At 43.0% G+C, this 17,457-nt stretch overlaps 1 protein-coding gene across 1 annotated transcript in view; it reads left to right on the top strand.

Moving 5' to 3' along the window:
* The window catches only part of LOC143023917 (uncharacterized), a 211,975-nt gene that overhangs the window by 61,425 nt on the left and 133,093 nt on the right, over positions 1–17,457 (top strand). The window contains exon 2 of the mRNA XM_076182586.1: positions 12,171–12,541. Coding sequence (XP_076038701.1) covers positions 12,184–12,541 — 358 coding nt within the window. The 5' untranslated portion in view covers positions 12,171–12,183. The remainder of the gene's footprint in view (positions 1–12,170; positions 12,542–17,457) is intronic.

Here is a 17,457-nt window from a genome sequence, read left to right as displayed (position 1 = left end):
AAGAAGTTTGCGAAACTTATTTCAAGCGGAAGTTTGTTGTATTTACAAAAATGCCTCAAGAGACTTTCTACCCCCGAAGACCGCTTGTGACGTCATAGTCGACGCTTCTTTTGGTCTTCTGGATTCGGTAGAGTCTGCGCTGCAACGCCGCTGCAGAACGGGAGGCTTCCAGAGAGAGAGAGAGAAAGAGAAAGAGAGAGAGAGAGAGAGAGAGAGAGAGAGAGAGAGAGAGAGAGAGAGAGAGAGAGAGAGAGAAGGAAATGTCAGCATTTATGGTCCCAATGGGCTTAATAAAGGATTACAAAGGCGGAGCATGCCGACAGGAGACCTTTTGGTCCATAACTACACAACCAATAGTTTCTCTCTCTCTCTCCTTATTTCAAAAATCCTAAGGCTACGCCAACTTGTACCACGACACTCCTGCAAACTTCTCCACATCTCTCCACCTTTTGCCTGGTCTCCCTCTGGGCAGAAATCCAGATAGACAGAGACAATAGCTATGACAGTAAATCCTACGATCGCTAAAGAGGTAATATCAGTTCACTTGAGTCAATGCAATAGAACATTACTAAAACAAAGGCTTACAAGTTTATCTTACCAAGGCAGGCATAAGCACTAGAGTTTCCACTCTTTGGAAAGACTCTTTTGGAAAGTACGGAGTGATCTAATAGAGGTATTCAAATGGGTCAAAGGCTTTAACAAGGGTGCTGCAGGCAAGGTCATCATATTAAGACAGAAGGGCAGGATTCGTTATTATGATTTTTTTTCCGCATCTGACCTAGATATGGACCAAGGGGTCTCCTGTCGGCATGCTCCGCCTTTGTAATCCTTTGTAATTTGTATTGGACAAATTTATATTTAAAAGGAAATGGGAAAGAATTGGTTTACCAATAGAGTGGTTGACGAATGGAATAGGCTTAGTAACGATGTAGTGAATACAGAATCAATTGGCTGGTTTAAGAGATTAAACAACATTTTGGATACGGATGATAGGTGGTAATGGACATGATACTACCTAGTATAGGCCCTATGGTCTTTCGCTATATGGTTACTAAATCTATTCCATTTGTTAACCACTTTTTTGGTAAACTAGTTCTTGTCTATTTTCCTTATCCTGTGTCTATCTCAATGCTTTCTCTACGATAAGATAGATTACAGATTTCAGAAATGGCTTGTGACACAGGCAGGAAGCAACGCAACGATTGGATCAAAACTACATGTTTTTGTCTGTCGTCAGGTGATTTTATTCAGCTGAGAGGGACGCCATTGCGCATGCGTGGTGAAGCACGACTCGATTCTGTCTGTCGAACTCAATCTACTCATTTTTATGAGTTTTCGAAAAGAGTACAGTCTTACTTTTTGAGGTTCGTAAAAAGCAAGTTCCCGCAGCGATGTTTGATACAAGATTCGAGATTCCGAAGTATTTTTTTTTTTTTTTTTTTTTAAATAAATATTTTCCTTACGGAGTCGTTCCCTCGCAAGATGAACTTGATATTTTGACTTCCGTCCGTATCGTGTGACACTATTTTTGGTTTATCATTCTGGCTGTCGCCAGGCGATTTTATTCATCAAAAGGTACAAGATTTGAGTTTCCGAAGTATCTTTTTTTATTGTTATTTTTTCTAATAAATATTTTCGTTACGAAGTCGTTCTCCCGGAAGATGGACGGGATATTTTGACTACCGTCCGTATCGTGTGACTCTCCTTTTATTTTTTTTATTCTGGTTGTCGCAAGATGATTTTATTCATCAAAAGAAACGTCATACAAGGACTGAGCCTGTATTAGTATAACGTTTCACTAGTTACAGCCTTATCAAGTACACAGTTGTGGTGTACATATGTCTGAGAATAAACACGATGATCCTGAGGAACAAGATGGGGGTGAGGGTAGGTCACTGGGTCCTAGGAAAGGTTAAAAAGGAGAAGGAACAAGTGTCTGTGTACAGATCATTTGTCGTCAACTACCAATTAATACTCCCATTTATCATCGTGGCACCTCACCCTTGGTAACCATGGTAACCAAGAGGTTAATGACACAGACACTTGTGTTATGTGGTGCTGTCACTGTCACTACCCGATTTCAGTATCGTTCGTTTATCTTTGTCACTGTTCCCGAGCACTGGGGGTAAAGGTGGCAAGTTTGGTGGGTAGAGAGCTGGACCTCTGTCCCAGGGTCTACTGGTTCGAGTCTTCTGGTCATCGGGTTTCAGTTCCTGCGAGGAAGTGATTCCCTCCTGCGAAGGAATCGGGAATCCTTCAGCCCCGTGCTTACATGACGTAAGGCACCGTGGGTGGACGGAATCCTGAAAAAAATGCCCCTCCTATGATTTTATTTGATTTATTTATACTATTTATTTATTTATTTATTTATTTATTTATATACTTGTGTATTCTATTCTATTTTTTAGTTAACGCTTTTATCTTTATAGGTAATATCATACCGAAGAAGTTGAGCAGTAGAAGTGGTAGAGTAAGGATTTAAGGAGGGCAGCAGAACGGAGGCTGTATCGTCCCCCAGGGGATAGGCCGGTCCTGCAGTAGACCATTAAGGCTGAAAACAAACACACACACACACACACACACACACACACACACACACACACACACACACACACAGTTTTATGTCAGTGCTGTGGTAATTGTACAGCAGTGCCTGTGTCCCGCTGTGGCATTCTCTCCACTTCGCTGTGTCGTTTTCTCTTTGCTGTGTCGTTCTCTCCTCGCTGTGGCAACCAGCTCGCGATTCGTACCGCTTACTGTCGACCTCCTTTTGCGTTGTCCACTTTGTAGTTCGATCAGCGATAGTCTTCCCTTTTATACCCGATTGATGACGTTTATTGAATTCCAGAAGCGGCTGGACTCCTGGACTCTTCGCCATGACGACGCTTACGCTCTTATTAGATTTCTGGAACTGTTGTGATGTAGGGCCATGCTCGTAGGATTTACTGTGCTATTGTATCTGTCTATCTGGATTTGTGACCAGAGGGAGACCAGGCATGAGGTGGAGAGACGAGATGGAGAAGTTTGCAGGAGTTTCGTGGTACAAGATGGCGTAGCCTTAGGATTTTTGAGATAAGGAGAGAGAGAGAGAGAGAGAGACCAAGAGAGAGAGAGAGAGAGAGAGAGAGAGAGAGAGAGAGAGAGAGAGAGAGAGAGAGAGAGAGAGAGAGAGAGAGAGAGAGAGAGAGAGAGAGAGAGAAAAGGAGAAAGAGAGAGAGACCAAGAGAAAGAGAGAGAAAGAGAGAGAGAGAGAGAGAGAAAGAGAGAAAGAAAGAGAGCCCTTTGATAAGTAGTAGACTGAGAATGGATGATTACTTGATTGACTGACTGATTGACGAGTTTTACAGAGTGTAAGACTAAAGAACACTCTCCAGCTGAAATAAATCGCTTGGCGGTATTCTCCATTGACCCTCTGGGGGAATTGAGGTTTCTCTTGGCCGAATAAAATCGTCTTACATTAACCAGAATCAAATATTTAAAGCCGACAGCCCTCCACGCTGGGGTATCATGACACGTGTCATTCCTTGAATCAATCATTCATCATGAGTCAAGGGCTTTAACAAGGGTGACGCAGGCAAGGTCATCATATTAAGACAACAGTGCAGGACTCGTAGTAATGGATTTAAATTGGACAAATTTAGGTTTAAGAAAGAAATAGGAAACTGGTTTACCAACATTGGTTAACAAATGGAATAGGCTTAGTAATCATGCAGTAAACGATGAAACTATTGGTTATTTTAAGAGAAGATGAGATAACTATATGGATAGGGATGACAGGTGGTAAGTGACATGGAACTGCCTAGTGTAGGCCTTATGGTCTCTTGCTGTCTCCTCCATTCTTATGTTCAATGTTGGTGCGATAAAATCTCGGTCATGCTTAACTTGTGGTTGGTTGCTAATATATCAGTGCAGTTGGGATGGCATTATCGTGTGCAGAGATAAGGAGCGGATGTTGGGAGCCAGAATGTAGGTTGCCGTTCTGTGCTAAACTCTGTGTGTGTGTGCGTGTGTGTGTGTGTGTGTGTGTGTGTGTGTGTGTGTGTGTGTGTGTGTATGTGTGTGTGTGTGTGTGTGTGTGTGTGTGTGTGTGTGTGTGTATGTGTGTGTGTACACCTATCTGTCTGTGGCTGGCTGTCTACGTATCTATTTATCTGTCTGCCTGTCTATCTATCCATCTGTCTATCCATCCACTATACATCCAACCATCCATCCATCTATTTTCTATCCACCCATCCATCTGTCCATCTATCCATCCTTCTATGTATGTATGTTTGTACGTATGTAATTATGTATGTATGTATGTATGTACGTATGTAATTATGTATGCATGTATGTAATGCATGTATGTATGTATGTATGTATGTATGCATGTATATATGTATGTGTCTCTTCCAAGAAAGGCTCACAATCGGTCCGTTTGGACAACAGAGGCGGGGCGGGGTTGGGGTTGCTTGTTCTCAAAGCCAAGAAGGACACTATGACTTGAGACATTGTAAGATACTTTCAACTTCTTCAGCAGCCGAGGTCGTAAGTGCCAGGAAGCACATCGTAACTTATGGTATCGTAGGCTGAAATAATGTAGATTTTGTTTCGGCGGAAATGTTGATTCTCTGAAAGTGTTGCTGTGCGAGTTGATGTCGGGAGGCCACAGGACATAGTTCTGATCACGCTCTTTTGTATATCCGTCCTAGCAGAATGGTGCTTTGCTAGCCTCTAGAATCCACGGCCTAGGATCTGGGTGACATGATTTAGCATGATTATGCTAAGTTTAGCATATTTTCCCATGAAATTGATGAAAAATATATAACGAAAATTGAATGTAGCAAGACAAACAAAATATTTCGCGTTATTCATGATCTTCAGAAATCTGGTCACCTTGTCTAGGTTTCGAATCCCGTACGATGTGACGTCACCAAGGTAACAAACAATCTAGGTAGGGGAGGAGATGACACTAGGGTCTTGTAGAGGCTGAATAAAATCGTCTGGCGACATCCAAACTAGAAGTAATCGATCTGTGTCTACTAAACAAGAAAATCAAGATGGACGCAACTCTGAGCATGTCTAGGAATGTCCTTTGCCGAATAAAATCGTCTAAGAAAGTCTAGAATGAATATGAGCTGGTGATAGGGCGTACACCAAGAGGCGGTTAACTGCACACACGAAACAACAACCTTTCTCTTATGTGCTCGGATAGCCAAGGCTTTCGGCGTTTACGGAGGAAATAGACAAGAACTGGTTTACCAACAGAGTAGTTAATGAATGGAATAAACTTAGTAACCATATAGTGAGCGCTGAAACTATTAATTATTTTAAAAGATTAATCAACCTTAGAGTCGAGATGACAGGTGGTAAGAGACATGGAACTTCTTAGTATAGGTCTTAATGTCTCTTGAGACATGGAACTGCCTAGTGTAGGTCTTATGGTCTCTTGCAGTCCCCTCCATTCTTAGGGTCTGTCAGGCTCACAAAGGTGTATCGGGCAGTCCGCACATAATGAAGCCCAATACATCAGACCTTCTCTACCTCCCACCCTCCATACCCCCTCCCCCTCCCTCTCCCCCCTCCTCCTTCTCCCCCTCCCCCCTCCCTCGCAGTCACGTGCCGCCAAGCCGACGGCTCGGCCGGCTCTATACCTCCTCCACCTCCTCCTCTTACTCCTCTTCCTCTTCCTCTTCCTCTTCCTCCTCTTCCTTTTCAGACCCCTCTTCCTCCTCCTCCTCCTCTTTTTCCTCCTCCTCCTCCTCTTCTTCCTCCTCCTCCTCTTCCTTTTCATACTCTTCCTCTTCCTTTTCCTCCTCCTCTTCCTCCTTCTTTTTTCCCATCTTCCTCCACTCCTAATCCTACTTCTACTCTTAATCCTAATCCTTCTTCCTCTCCTACTATTCTTACTCCAACTCCTAATCCTCTTCCTCTTCCCCTTCCCCTCCTCCTCCCATTCTTTTTCTCCTCCCCGTCTTCCTCCTCTCCTTCGTACTCCTCCTCTCCTTCGTACTCCTCCTCTTAGTCCTCCTCCTCCTCCTACTACTATTACTATTTCTACTATACTATTCTCACTCCTATTCCTAATTCTACTCCTCTTCCTCTCCTCCTCCTACTCTTCTTCTTCTTCTTTTCCTTCCTCCTCCTCATATTTCTCATTCTTATCTTCTTCATCCTCCCAATTTTCTTCCTTTTCTTCCTCGTAATCTTCTCACCTCTCCTCTTCCTCCTCCTCCTCCTCACCCTCCTCCTTCATATCCCCTTACATCCTTGGGCGTGTGTCCTGCATCGCTCTCTTCTCTCTTCTGCTCTTTTCGTCTCGCATTTTTCGTGCGTCTCGATTCCAACCTGCTCTTGTAAACCGCATTCGCTTTTGCATCTCCCTCTCTCTCTCTCTCTCTCTCTATCTGTCTGTCTCTCTATCTGTCTCTATCTCTCTGCCTCTCTGTCTCTATCTGTTTCTATCTATCTCTGTCTCTATCTCTGTCTCTGTATCTCTCTCTCTCTCTCTCTAATTCTCTCTCTCTCTCTCCCTCTCTCTCTCTCTCTCTCACACGCACACACACACACACACACACACACACACACACACACACACAAATGAATAGATGAATGAATAAATAAATAAATAAATAAATAAATAAAAGGCTTTCAAACCGCACGTCCGTAGAGACCAGAAGGAAGAATATACCAATAGGTATATCGTAAACATCTCTGGAAAACAATACCACCGGGAAGATTTGTAGTTATGGTAGCGGTTGAGATGGATCCCGACATATTCAAGGAATTTCTTTTGCGTGTCTTGTGTCTTCCATTCTATTGACGTGCCCATACCATCTCGATTTGTTCTTTTCAATTATCTTCAGCATAGATGTTAGTCTTTATCTCTCCCTAATTTTGTTTTAATTTTCTAATTTCATTACGTCTAGTCACTCCTTGGGTCATTTTTGCTAAACATGTTCTCTCTTATGAATCTCACCACTTCACATAGCGAGAATGAATTACGTCGTGTGCCGGAGTTTGACCCAAGTACAAAAACCGAAATCTTTGTCAATGGGTCTCTTCCCCCCGACTCGTAAGACACGCTTGGCTTCGGGGACGTCTTGCTCTGTCGCCGTATTCTGGTGGTGTGGTTGACCTTACATTCTAGAACGTGTCATGATGGTTTTTGACAATTTGTCAATGAAGGTTAAGTCAAGGTTGATTAGGTGAGGTTAAGTGAGACGAAGTTTGTTTAGGTTGATAAGGTTAGATAAGGTTAGGTGAGGTTAGGTTAGGTTAGGTTAGGTTAGGTTAGGTTAGGTTAGGTTAGGCTAGGTTAGATTAGGTTAGGTTAGGCTAGGTTAGATTAGGCTGGTTATTACATGTTTGTTTAGGTTAGGTTTGTCGAGGTTAGGTAAGATTAGATTAGGCTAGGTTAGGTTAGGCTAGATTAGATTAGGTCATTTTAGTGCAGTGCACTGGTACCTAAGTAGAGAAGGGTTAGGCTAGACTAGTCTAGGTTGGGTTTGTTTAGGTTAGGTTAGAATAGATTAGGCTAGGTTAGGTTAGGCTAGATTAGATTAATTTAGTGCAGTGCACGGGTACCCAAGTGGAGAAGGTAATTAAGAATCGGGGAAGGGCTCCCTTGGGAAAGAATTCAACTCTTACAAGACGCTGTCTTCTCCGCCGATCACCATATCGGGGCCGACGCAGTTAAACTACATTTGCAAGTTGCAGCGCAACCTTTACGGTGCCATTTGGGTTCCCTTGATTGGAATCGAGTCCTTCGTCTTCCCACCGACGAAGACTCGGGTCGGTTTTACGCTCCACTTAATCTGGCATGAAATTTTGAGACTCCAGTAGCGTCTCAGAAGTCTTACGAAAGTCGAAGGAGGCCTCGCGGTTCTTCCCAAAAATAAAATTTCGGAAAAGGTGGTGAGGGATTTTTTTTTTTTTTTTTTCTTTTTTTTTTTTTTTCTTTTTTTCTTTTTGGCTGACCACCAGTAGCGTCTCAGAAGTCTCACGTAAGTCGAAGGAGACTTCGTGGTTTTTCCCAAAAATAAAAATTTGAAAAAGGGGGTATGGGAGCTTTTTTATTTTTGTTTTCATTGAAATTTCTATGGCTGACCTCCTCCTGTAGCGTCTCAGAAGTCCTTCGCAAGTCGAAGAAGACCTCATGGCTCTTTCCAGTACCTATTAAAAAAAAAAAAAGAAAATAGGAGCTTGTTTGTATTTTCATTGAACTTTCATTGCCTGACCTCCCAGGATAAAAAAAAGGGATGAGGATTTTTCTATTTTATCTTATTTTTTATTTATTCATTTTCTTTCTTTTTTTTTTACTTTCTTTGACTGACCTCCAATAGCGTCGAAGGAAGCCCCATGCCTTTTTTTTTTTTTTTTCTTCTTCTTTGAGGGTTCACAGGTCTTCTTTCGCTGAGAATGATTTCTTATTGTTAGAATAAGATTTTGAAAAAAAGGAGTCAGGGGGGGGGCGTGTTATATTTGAGGATTCACAGGATTTTCTTTGAAAAAAAAAAAACTTCTTGGCGTTGAAGAAGATTCTCAAAAGGTGACATATGGAGTACGAAGGTTGACCTCACCAAGTCGAAATGTTAACCAAGTCTTAGAGGCGTGCGTAGTTCAGCCTTAATGATCCATTGCAAGACCGGTCTATACCCTGAGTTACGATACAGCCTCTGTACTTCACTAAGGTTGTCTTAACCCCTTGGTAAGGTTACACACACACACACACACACACACACACACACACACACACACACATTCATATGCACATGGGAATGACTGCGGTTGTGAATGAAGTCAGAATTCAGCATAATCAGCTTGATCATACTGATAAGGTGCTAGCATATATATGCGACACTGGTCTACCGCACCTCTGATATCTGCCGTTGTGGTGAGGGTTTGGAAAGCCATGAATGTGCTTTGAACTTACCGGGGATCGAACCCGGACCTTTTTTTTTTTTTTTTTTTTTTTTTGCATCCGACCTAGATATGGATCAAAAGGTCTCCTGTCGGCATGCTCCGCCTTTGTAATCCTTTGTAATCCTTCTGCGATCCGAGACAAGGACGTTACCTACTGTTCCACACAGACCGAATAAAATCGCTTGGGGGGTAGGGTGAGTCACATATTCGGAGGTTGAAGTTCTGAACTCTTCTCGTAATCTCCACAGGCTGTCCAAACACGGAGGGCAAAGGTAACAGCTTTGCCCTGGGTTGAGCACCCTCTACCTTGAAGTGAAATATCAAAGCCATGCAGAGAGATTCAAAGAGGGGGAACTTGAGAGTGAAATTATTGTTTTCTGTTCCTAATCACTTGAACACGGGGACGTAATTTATGGCTAAGAACAGTTGATTTCGGTCAGCTGAAAGAGATTGTTTTAGGTTAGGTTAGGTTAGGTTAGGTTAGGATAGGATAAGCTTTAATTTGTTAAGTTAGGCTGGGTAAGGATGGGTTTGGTTAGGTTTGGTTTGGTTTGGTTAGGTTAGGTTAGGTTAGGTTAGGCTGGGTTAGGTTTGGTTAGGCTGGGTTAGGTTTGGTTATGTTGGTTAGTATAGGTTAGGTTTGGTTTGGTTAGGTTAGGTTAGGTTTGGTTTGGTTAGGTTAGGTTAGGTTAGGTTAGGTTTGGTTTGGTTTGGCTAGGTTAGGCTAGGCTAGGCTAGGTTAGGCTAGGCTAGGCTAGGTTAGGCTGGGTTAGGTTGGGTTTGGTTAGGTTAGGCTAGGTTAGGCTGGGCTAGGCTAGGTTAGGCTGGGTTAGGTTGGGTTTGGTTGGGTTTGGTTAGGTTATGTTGGTTAGGATAGGTTAGGTTGGTTAGGATAGGATAGGATTTGACTTGTTAAGTTAGGCTGGGTTAGGTTAGGTTAGGCTGGGTTAGGTTAGGTTTGGTTAAGCAATCTCCAGCCTGAAGAGAATATCGGTCGGTCCTACCACTGAGGAGTCACTATCGTTACTCTTTAAAAAAATGACATAAAACCCTTACTATTTGCTTCCGACGATTTATCTTATCGAAAACAGTTTCCTTAAGGGATAAAGGCTCTTTTAAGAGCAAACGAGAAAAAAGGACGAAGCTGATTACCGTCCAAAAAACAAGTAAATAGGAGAAGAAAAAAAGATTCTCCCGTCTAAAGTTCCTTTGAGTCTGGTGGAAAATTCTCGACAGGAAAATGCTAATTAGCAGGGCCGGGAAGAGACGTGTTGGAAACTAGATGCTAAAGGAGGAAGGAAAGAAGGAAGGAGGGAAGGAAGGAGGGAAGGAAGGAAGGAGGGAGGATGGGTAGCCTCTTTACTGAATAAAGTTGTCTGGCTGTGGACAGAGTACTTGAATACAAGACATCTATCCCGGATGATTAGTAATCACACACACACACACACACACACACACACACATATATATATATATACATACATATATATATATATATATATATATGTGTGTGTGTGTGTGTGTGTGTGTGTGTGTGTGTGTGTGTGTGTGTGTGTGTGTGTTGGTGAAGAAAGTAAAGCACCAGACTCTATTTGAAGGGTTTATGTTATGTATATTATATATACACATATATTCATATATTTATATATATGTGTGTATATATGTATGTATATGTATAACACACACACACACACACACACACACACACACACACACACACACACACACACACACACACACACACACACACACACACAAACACACGTGATACATATTATAGCTTTTAACACTTTCATTCCTGTTACGTACTTACGTTTTGTTCCGTAAAAGGAAAGACTATTCGTTCATTCATTCATTCATTCATTCATTTTACGCAGTTAGTTGATTTACTTATCTAAGTCTTTGTTGATCTATCTGGCCCTTTTATGGACGTAAAGGTCTTCGCTCTGTATACTTTTTTGTGCTCTGGTCCATTGTATAATGCAGTTTAACCTTAACCTTTTGGAAGTATGTGGTTGGCCCTGTCTACAGGACCTCTGTCCACTTAGAACAGCCCTACTCTCGTAGTCTATTGTGTAATCTGGACACTCTCCAGGTAGACACCTGACTGGGAGACCTTGACTGACCCTTCCCAAGAAACTTTTACTTGATCGCTTTGGCCCCTCACCCCTAAAAAAAAAAAAAAAAAAAAAACTGCCGAAGACCAACTATTGGCACATGGGGTCACTACTACTTTTATCTATTCACTTTAAATCTTCCTAAAAAAACAAAAATAAGGTAAATAAAAAGTGGGGATTGCTGTAGACCACTACAAGCACGTGGTGGGGTCTGCTTTTAGAGTGGAAGACACGCCTTATGGGAGTAAATCTTACAATATTTTTTATTCACGACTTCTGGAGCGTGCTGCCCCGTGGGCCGGTACATAGTCTCCGGACCGATCTACGACTATTATCATTATTATTAGTTATTGTTAGTGTTGCTGTTGTTGGTGTTATCATTATTATTATTACTATTAATGTTACTATTATTACTATTATTATTAGTACCAGTAGTAATAGCAGCAGCAGTATTCTTGATAGTTGTGTTAATGACAGCATGAGACTTTTCATTTTCATCGCATGTCGCATTAGCAACTGCTTTAGCATTGATACTGTTATTGTCTTGATTATCGCTCATTGAAATTAACATTGTACTTATGTGCCACTGTTGATGGTAGTGGCATACCATCAATAACGTTTTTATTTATTCTTGTTTTTTCATTCTTGTTTTTTTCTGTTTCCGTGTCATGTTTATGCGCTACTGTTGATGGTAGTGGCATACCATCAGTAACGTTTTTTTTTTATCCTTTTTTTCGTGTCATGTTTATGCGCTACTATTGATGATAGTGGCATACCATCAGTAACGTTTTTATTTATTATTGTTATTTTATCCTTGTTTTTTTTTTCGTGTCATGTTTATGCGCTACTGTTGATGGTAGTGGCATACCATCAGTAACGTTTTTATTTATTCTTGTTTTTTCATCCTTGTTTTTTTTTCTGTGTCATGTTTATGCGCTACTGTTGACGGTAGTGGCATACCATCAGTAACGTTTTTATTTATTCATGTTTTTTTATCCTTGTTTTTTGTTTTGTTTTGTTTTTTCGTGTCATGTTTATGCGCTACTGTTGATGGTAGTGGCATACCATCAGTAACGTTTTTATTTATTCTTGTTTTTTCATTCTTATTTTTTCTGTCATGTAAAAAAAATTTTTTCTCTCTCTCTCCAGGTGGACACAGACAATGGCAGGCCAGAGCGGAGGCGTTGATGGCGGCTGTGGTGGTGGCTTTGGCGGTGGCTTTGGTGGCTCCGGCCGAGGGAAAGTGAAAAGTGACGAAGGCAGTTTGCTGGGAGGATCCCTCCCCGGCGCCGCCTCGGGCGATGTTCGGAAAATGAAAAACAAGTGTGAAAGCGGAGGAGGAGGAGGAGGGGGAGGAGGAGGAAGAGTAAGAGGAGGGAGGGAGTCCATTGACATTAGATCTAAGGCATGTAGCGAAAGTCCACCCATCAGCTTGTCCGAGCTCAATCCCCACTTCATATGTGTCCTCTGTTGCGGCTACTTCGTTGACGCCACCACGATCACGGACTGTATGCACACTTGTAAGTCTTTGTTTACTTTTGTTTTGTGCTCTTGAGGAAGGGTCCTTCAACCCGTAGATGGAGGGGAAAGGGGGAGGGGGAGAGGGAAGAAAGGGGGGAGAGGGAAGAAAGGGGGAGAGGGAAGAAAGGGGGGAGAGGGAAAAAAGGGGGGAGAGGGAAGGAAGGGGGGAGGGAAGGAAGGGGGGAGGGAAGGAAGGGGGGAGGGGGAGAGGGGGAGGTGGAAGAAGGAAGGGGGATAAAGGGATAGGGGAAGGGGAGGGGGAGAGGGGGAGAAGGAAGGCGGGAAGGGGTAAAGGGGAGGGGGAAGGGGTGATGTCACTATTAAAAAGGGGGAAGTTCTTAAACATTTGTGAAATGTTCTCTTATTTGTATTTTTCTTTTTCTTTCTCTCTCTCTGTGCGTGTGTGCGTGTGTGTGTGTGTGTGTGTGTGTGTGTGTGTGTGTGTGTGTGTGTGTGTGTGTGTGTGTGTGTATATTTGTGTGTGCGTGTGCGTGTAACTTGGGATAGTGTCAACAGTCAAATATGAGCGAGTAACTGACACTGGGATGACACATCGCTGTTCACACTAGCGGTATGAATCGCAGCGGTTCAATTACAGTGTAATTCAATGGAGTCGTTCACACCCAACCGTGCAGGTTTTCATTTGACCATGCGGTACCGCCGCGGTTTCCGCGCGGTTCAAACCGCAAGTGTGAACAGGGCTGAAGGCTCTCGTAAGGCCTGGAAGCCCAAACAGCAATTTCTGATAACCGTAAAGAAAACCATTAACATGTCTAGAATCTAGAATATATTAATTTCTAACTTTTCTTTAGAGAGAATATAGGATATATATTTAACGCAATAAGTAATTAAGTACATAAACAATGAAAAATATGTAATTATTTTGTTGTAAAAATGAACGCAATATCTTCTGAAAAATACATACGTTAATTTCCACACATAGTATTAATTATTATTGATTAAGGTATTAAACGGCTCGTTAATTAAATCATGATTCATTGAATTGCTTATAAAGCATTGGAGTTGTGTGTACAATGATAAAGTTTGATATAAAAAAAGCAGTAGACACGAGTCATCACAGTGTGTAACACACGTTCACAAGCACGCACACACACACTCGTATGCACATGGGAATGTGCACACGGGAATGTGCACACACACGCATGTGTACGTGCGTGCGCGCGCACATACACACATACACACGCACGCACGCACACACACACACACACACACACACACACACACACACACACACACACACACACACACACACACACACACACACACACACGTGTGCCTTGCTTGGTCTATCAAAGTTCTGTTAAATGGAAATTGGCCAAAGAGGAGGAGGAGAAGAGGAAGAAGAGGAGGAAGAGGAGGAAGAGGAAGAGGAGGAGAATGAGGAAGAGAAAGAGGAGGAGGAAGAGGAATAGGAGGAGGAAGAGGAAGAGGAGGAGAAGGAGGAAGAGGAATAGGAGGAGGAGGAGGAGGAAGAGAAGGAAGAGGAATAGGAGGAAGAGTAAGAAGAAGAAGAAGCAGGCAAGCAAATGCCATCGTCTGAAACCGCACGAAATCCTTAACTCAGTCAAATAAAATCAGACGATATCTGATACAAACCTACATAACAATGTTCCTCAACCTTTTAAGCTTCGTGGACCCTTCAGATCTGTTATCGTCTATTTAAGAGTGACAACAACGACGATGGTTACAGAAACGCACCGGGTATGCAGTTGTTTGTGGTTCTACTTCACGGAGAGTTTCACATTTCACACTGGTCTGTTATAAATCCCCCCCCCCAACCTGGAACTGATCTTGATGGCTTGGATAGGCTCTAGGCTATAGGGACGTGTTGGAACTAAACTATATGCTAGATGTAACAAGTAGTTTAATCTCTATACGTCGACTTGTATATTCAGGGGACTCCTTGATAAGGGATTAGATAGGATATAATCACTTTTTCTGGGGATTTAATGATAGAAACATTATACGAGATTGTACGAATCGTCGCCACGTTCTGAGAGACGCAATTAGCCAGGTAAAAAGAAAGAAGAAAAGAAAAATGGACATAACGATTAAGATACATGTAATCATGAAGTATATAAAAATACTAAGCCATGACAGGATTAACTGTAACATGTTGTATTCCCCGTCCCTTTAGTAGGCTTTCTGGGGACCCTTTGGTAGGTTTCTGCGGACCCTTTGGTAGGTTTCTGCGGACCCTTTGGTAGGTTTCTGCGGACCCTTTGGTAGGTTTCTGCGGACCCTTTGGTAGGAGGTTTCTGCGGACCCTATGGTGGATTTCTGAGGACCCTTTGGTAGGTTTCTGCGGACCCTATGGTGGATTTCTGAGGACCCTTTGATAGATTTCTGCGGATCCTATGGTGGATTTCTGAGGACCCTTTGATAGGTTTCTGCGGACTCTATGGTGGATTTCTGAGGACCCTTGGTAGGTTTCTGCGGATCCTATGGTGGATTTCTGAGGACCTTTTGGTTGGTTTAAGCGAATCCTTTTGGTATGTTTTTGCGGACCGTTTGGTAGGTTTCTGCGGACCTTTTGGTAGGTTCCTGCGGAGCCTTTTGTAGGTTTCTGCGGACCTTTTGGTAGGTTCCTGCGGAACCTTTTGTAGGTTTCTGCGGACCGTTTGGTAGGTTTCTGCGGACCTTTTGGTAGGTTTCTGCGGAACCTTTTGTAGGTTTCTGCGGACCCTTTGTTAGGTTTCTGCGGACCCTTTGGTAGGTTTCTGCGGACCCTTTGGTAGATTTCTGTGGGCCCTTGGGTAGGTTTCTGCGGACCTTTTGGTAGGTTTCTGCGGACACTTTGGTTGGTTTCTGCGAACCCTTTGGTAGGTTTCTGTGGGCATTTGATAGGTTTATGGGGCCCCTTTCTTAGGTTTCTGCGGACTTTTTGGTTGGTTTCTGCGGACCCTTTGGTAAGTTTTTATGGACCCCGGTTAAGATACACTGACATAACAGATGAACTGAGCGCTCGAGAAGTAACTCCTGATCTTTCGAGTATTTTAGGAATTCTCTTTTTGTGAATGGAATCGTATGGTGGGGACCAAAAAAAATAAAGAAAAAAAAAAGAAAAAAAATGTTTCATTAGAAAACGTTTAGCTTTGAACGAGGCTTTGACCTTTGCCTCTTGTGCTCGGATAGCCTGGCCAGGTGATAGCCAGTGGTAGTCATTAGGTCGAAATAGATTCGATTTAACATCGCGAACTCACCCTATCAGGAGGCTAGGACGGTACCCCTTACAGAGAATTTTATACCGTGGAATTTAATAAATCATGTCCTTGGTCCAACTCGCTGGTGGTCGGTTTCGAACTGCCGTTAACCCCACCTACGCTGCAGGTATCGACGCTCTAAACCGCTCGGCCAGCGGTCGATGTAGGATACGATTTGGTCGATCTTAGGGTTCAAGTCATTCATGAGGCGTCTGAAGCCGCCTGAGTTCGGGAACGAAGTTCTAAGGTTCCTCCGTGCATTCGGAGGACGGTGCTGCCGTGGCGCGTTGGTTTCGACCTCGGTTCTCACGACGTAAGCGTCGTTTGCTACCCTCGGTGACCGGAAGAACCCACAGGGAGAAAGGAAATTCTTTGAGCGTAGTTCGGCGTCTCCTGGTGGCGGCGTCATTTTGTTTCCACCTCGGGTGGGAGTCCGCAGATGACGTTGCTATGGCAACAGGGATGTCGGGATGATCTGGTGGTCGAAGAGGCTAGGTTAGGTTAGGTTAAGTTAGGTTTGGTTAGGTTATTTTATTTTAAGTTAGGTGATTTTGAGTTAGGTTAGGTTAGTTTAAGTTAGGTTAGGTTAGGTTAGGTTAGTTTAGGTTAGTTTAGGTTAGGTTAGTTTAGGTTAGGTTAGTTTAGGTTAGGTTAGGTTAGGTTAGGTTAGGTTAGGTTAGGTTAGTTTAGGTTAGGTTAGTTTAGGTTAGGTTAGGTTAGGTTAGTTTAGGTTAGGTTAGTTTAGGTTAGGTTAGTTTAGGTTAGTTAGGTTGGGTTAGGTTAGGTTAATGTTGTTGGCCTTGGAGCCGGTACTTAGTTCACAAGGTTGCAAGCAACCAGGAACAAACACACACACATACACACGCACACACACACACACACACACACACACACACACACACACACACACACACACACACACACACACACACACACACACACACACACACACACACACACACGTTTACACTAGGTCATGGCTCACAAGTCCTGAAGGCATTTCGATGATTTTCTGTGTAATGTTGATGAAATTAATCTGATGTCAAACGAACCTTGAAAATATTTGAAGCTCTTCTGATAATAATTTAGCCATGTCACCATTGTCAGTGACCTTGTGAGGACCTCCGAAGACACCCCTCAACCATTTACACAGTAGAAAATTAAAGAAATAAAACAAGACAGAATAAGAAGAAACAAAATAAAATAGAATCTGACAAAATTAAATAAGATAATGAAATGATAAATTTACATCAGTTAGCGTTCAGTTGTGAACAAAGTAGTCACCTTTGCCCTACGCACACTGACTGCCATGGGAGTTACCAGTCACTTCTAGATTTGAACTTTGGTGCACGTGGCAGAGAGCGGGGCCGAAACCAGCGCTCCAAAGTGGCCGGCTGGAGCCAAAATGGCTTCATCTGTACATTGCTTTTGTCCATAAGAAACTCAGGCGCTTGTTAGTTGAGGTATTAATCGCCTGATAATTGGGCTATTAGAAAGGCCTCAATGAAGATGAGAAGAATGCCGAAATGCAAAAGGAGGTGGAAATGTGGATTTAATTGCCTGAGAATGGCCGGGACAAATTGAGCGGCTCGATGGCCGGCCGGCCGGCTGGCCGGCCTCCGCCCGCGGCCGGGAGGCTGAGGGGCTGGGAGGTGGCTGTGGCGGCGGTCAACCGCCGAAAGGAGGCTGGT

Source organism: Oratosquilla oratoria, unplaced genomic scaffold (assembly GCF_046742065.1).
Source record: "Oratosquilla oratoria isolate Oo_2021 unplaced genomic scaffold, ASM4674206v1 SCAFFOLD70, whole genome shotgun sequence".
Classification (NCBI taxonomy): domain Eukaryota; kingdom Metazoa; phylum Arthropoda; class Malacostraca; order Stomatopoda; family Squillidae; genus Oratosquilla; species Oratosquilla oratoria.
Note: the sequence above shows the minus strand (reverse complement) of the source record. Positions and strands in the feature narration are given on the sequence as shown.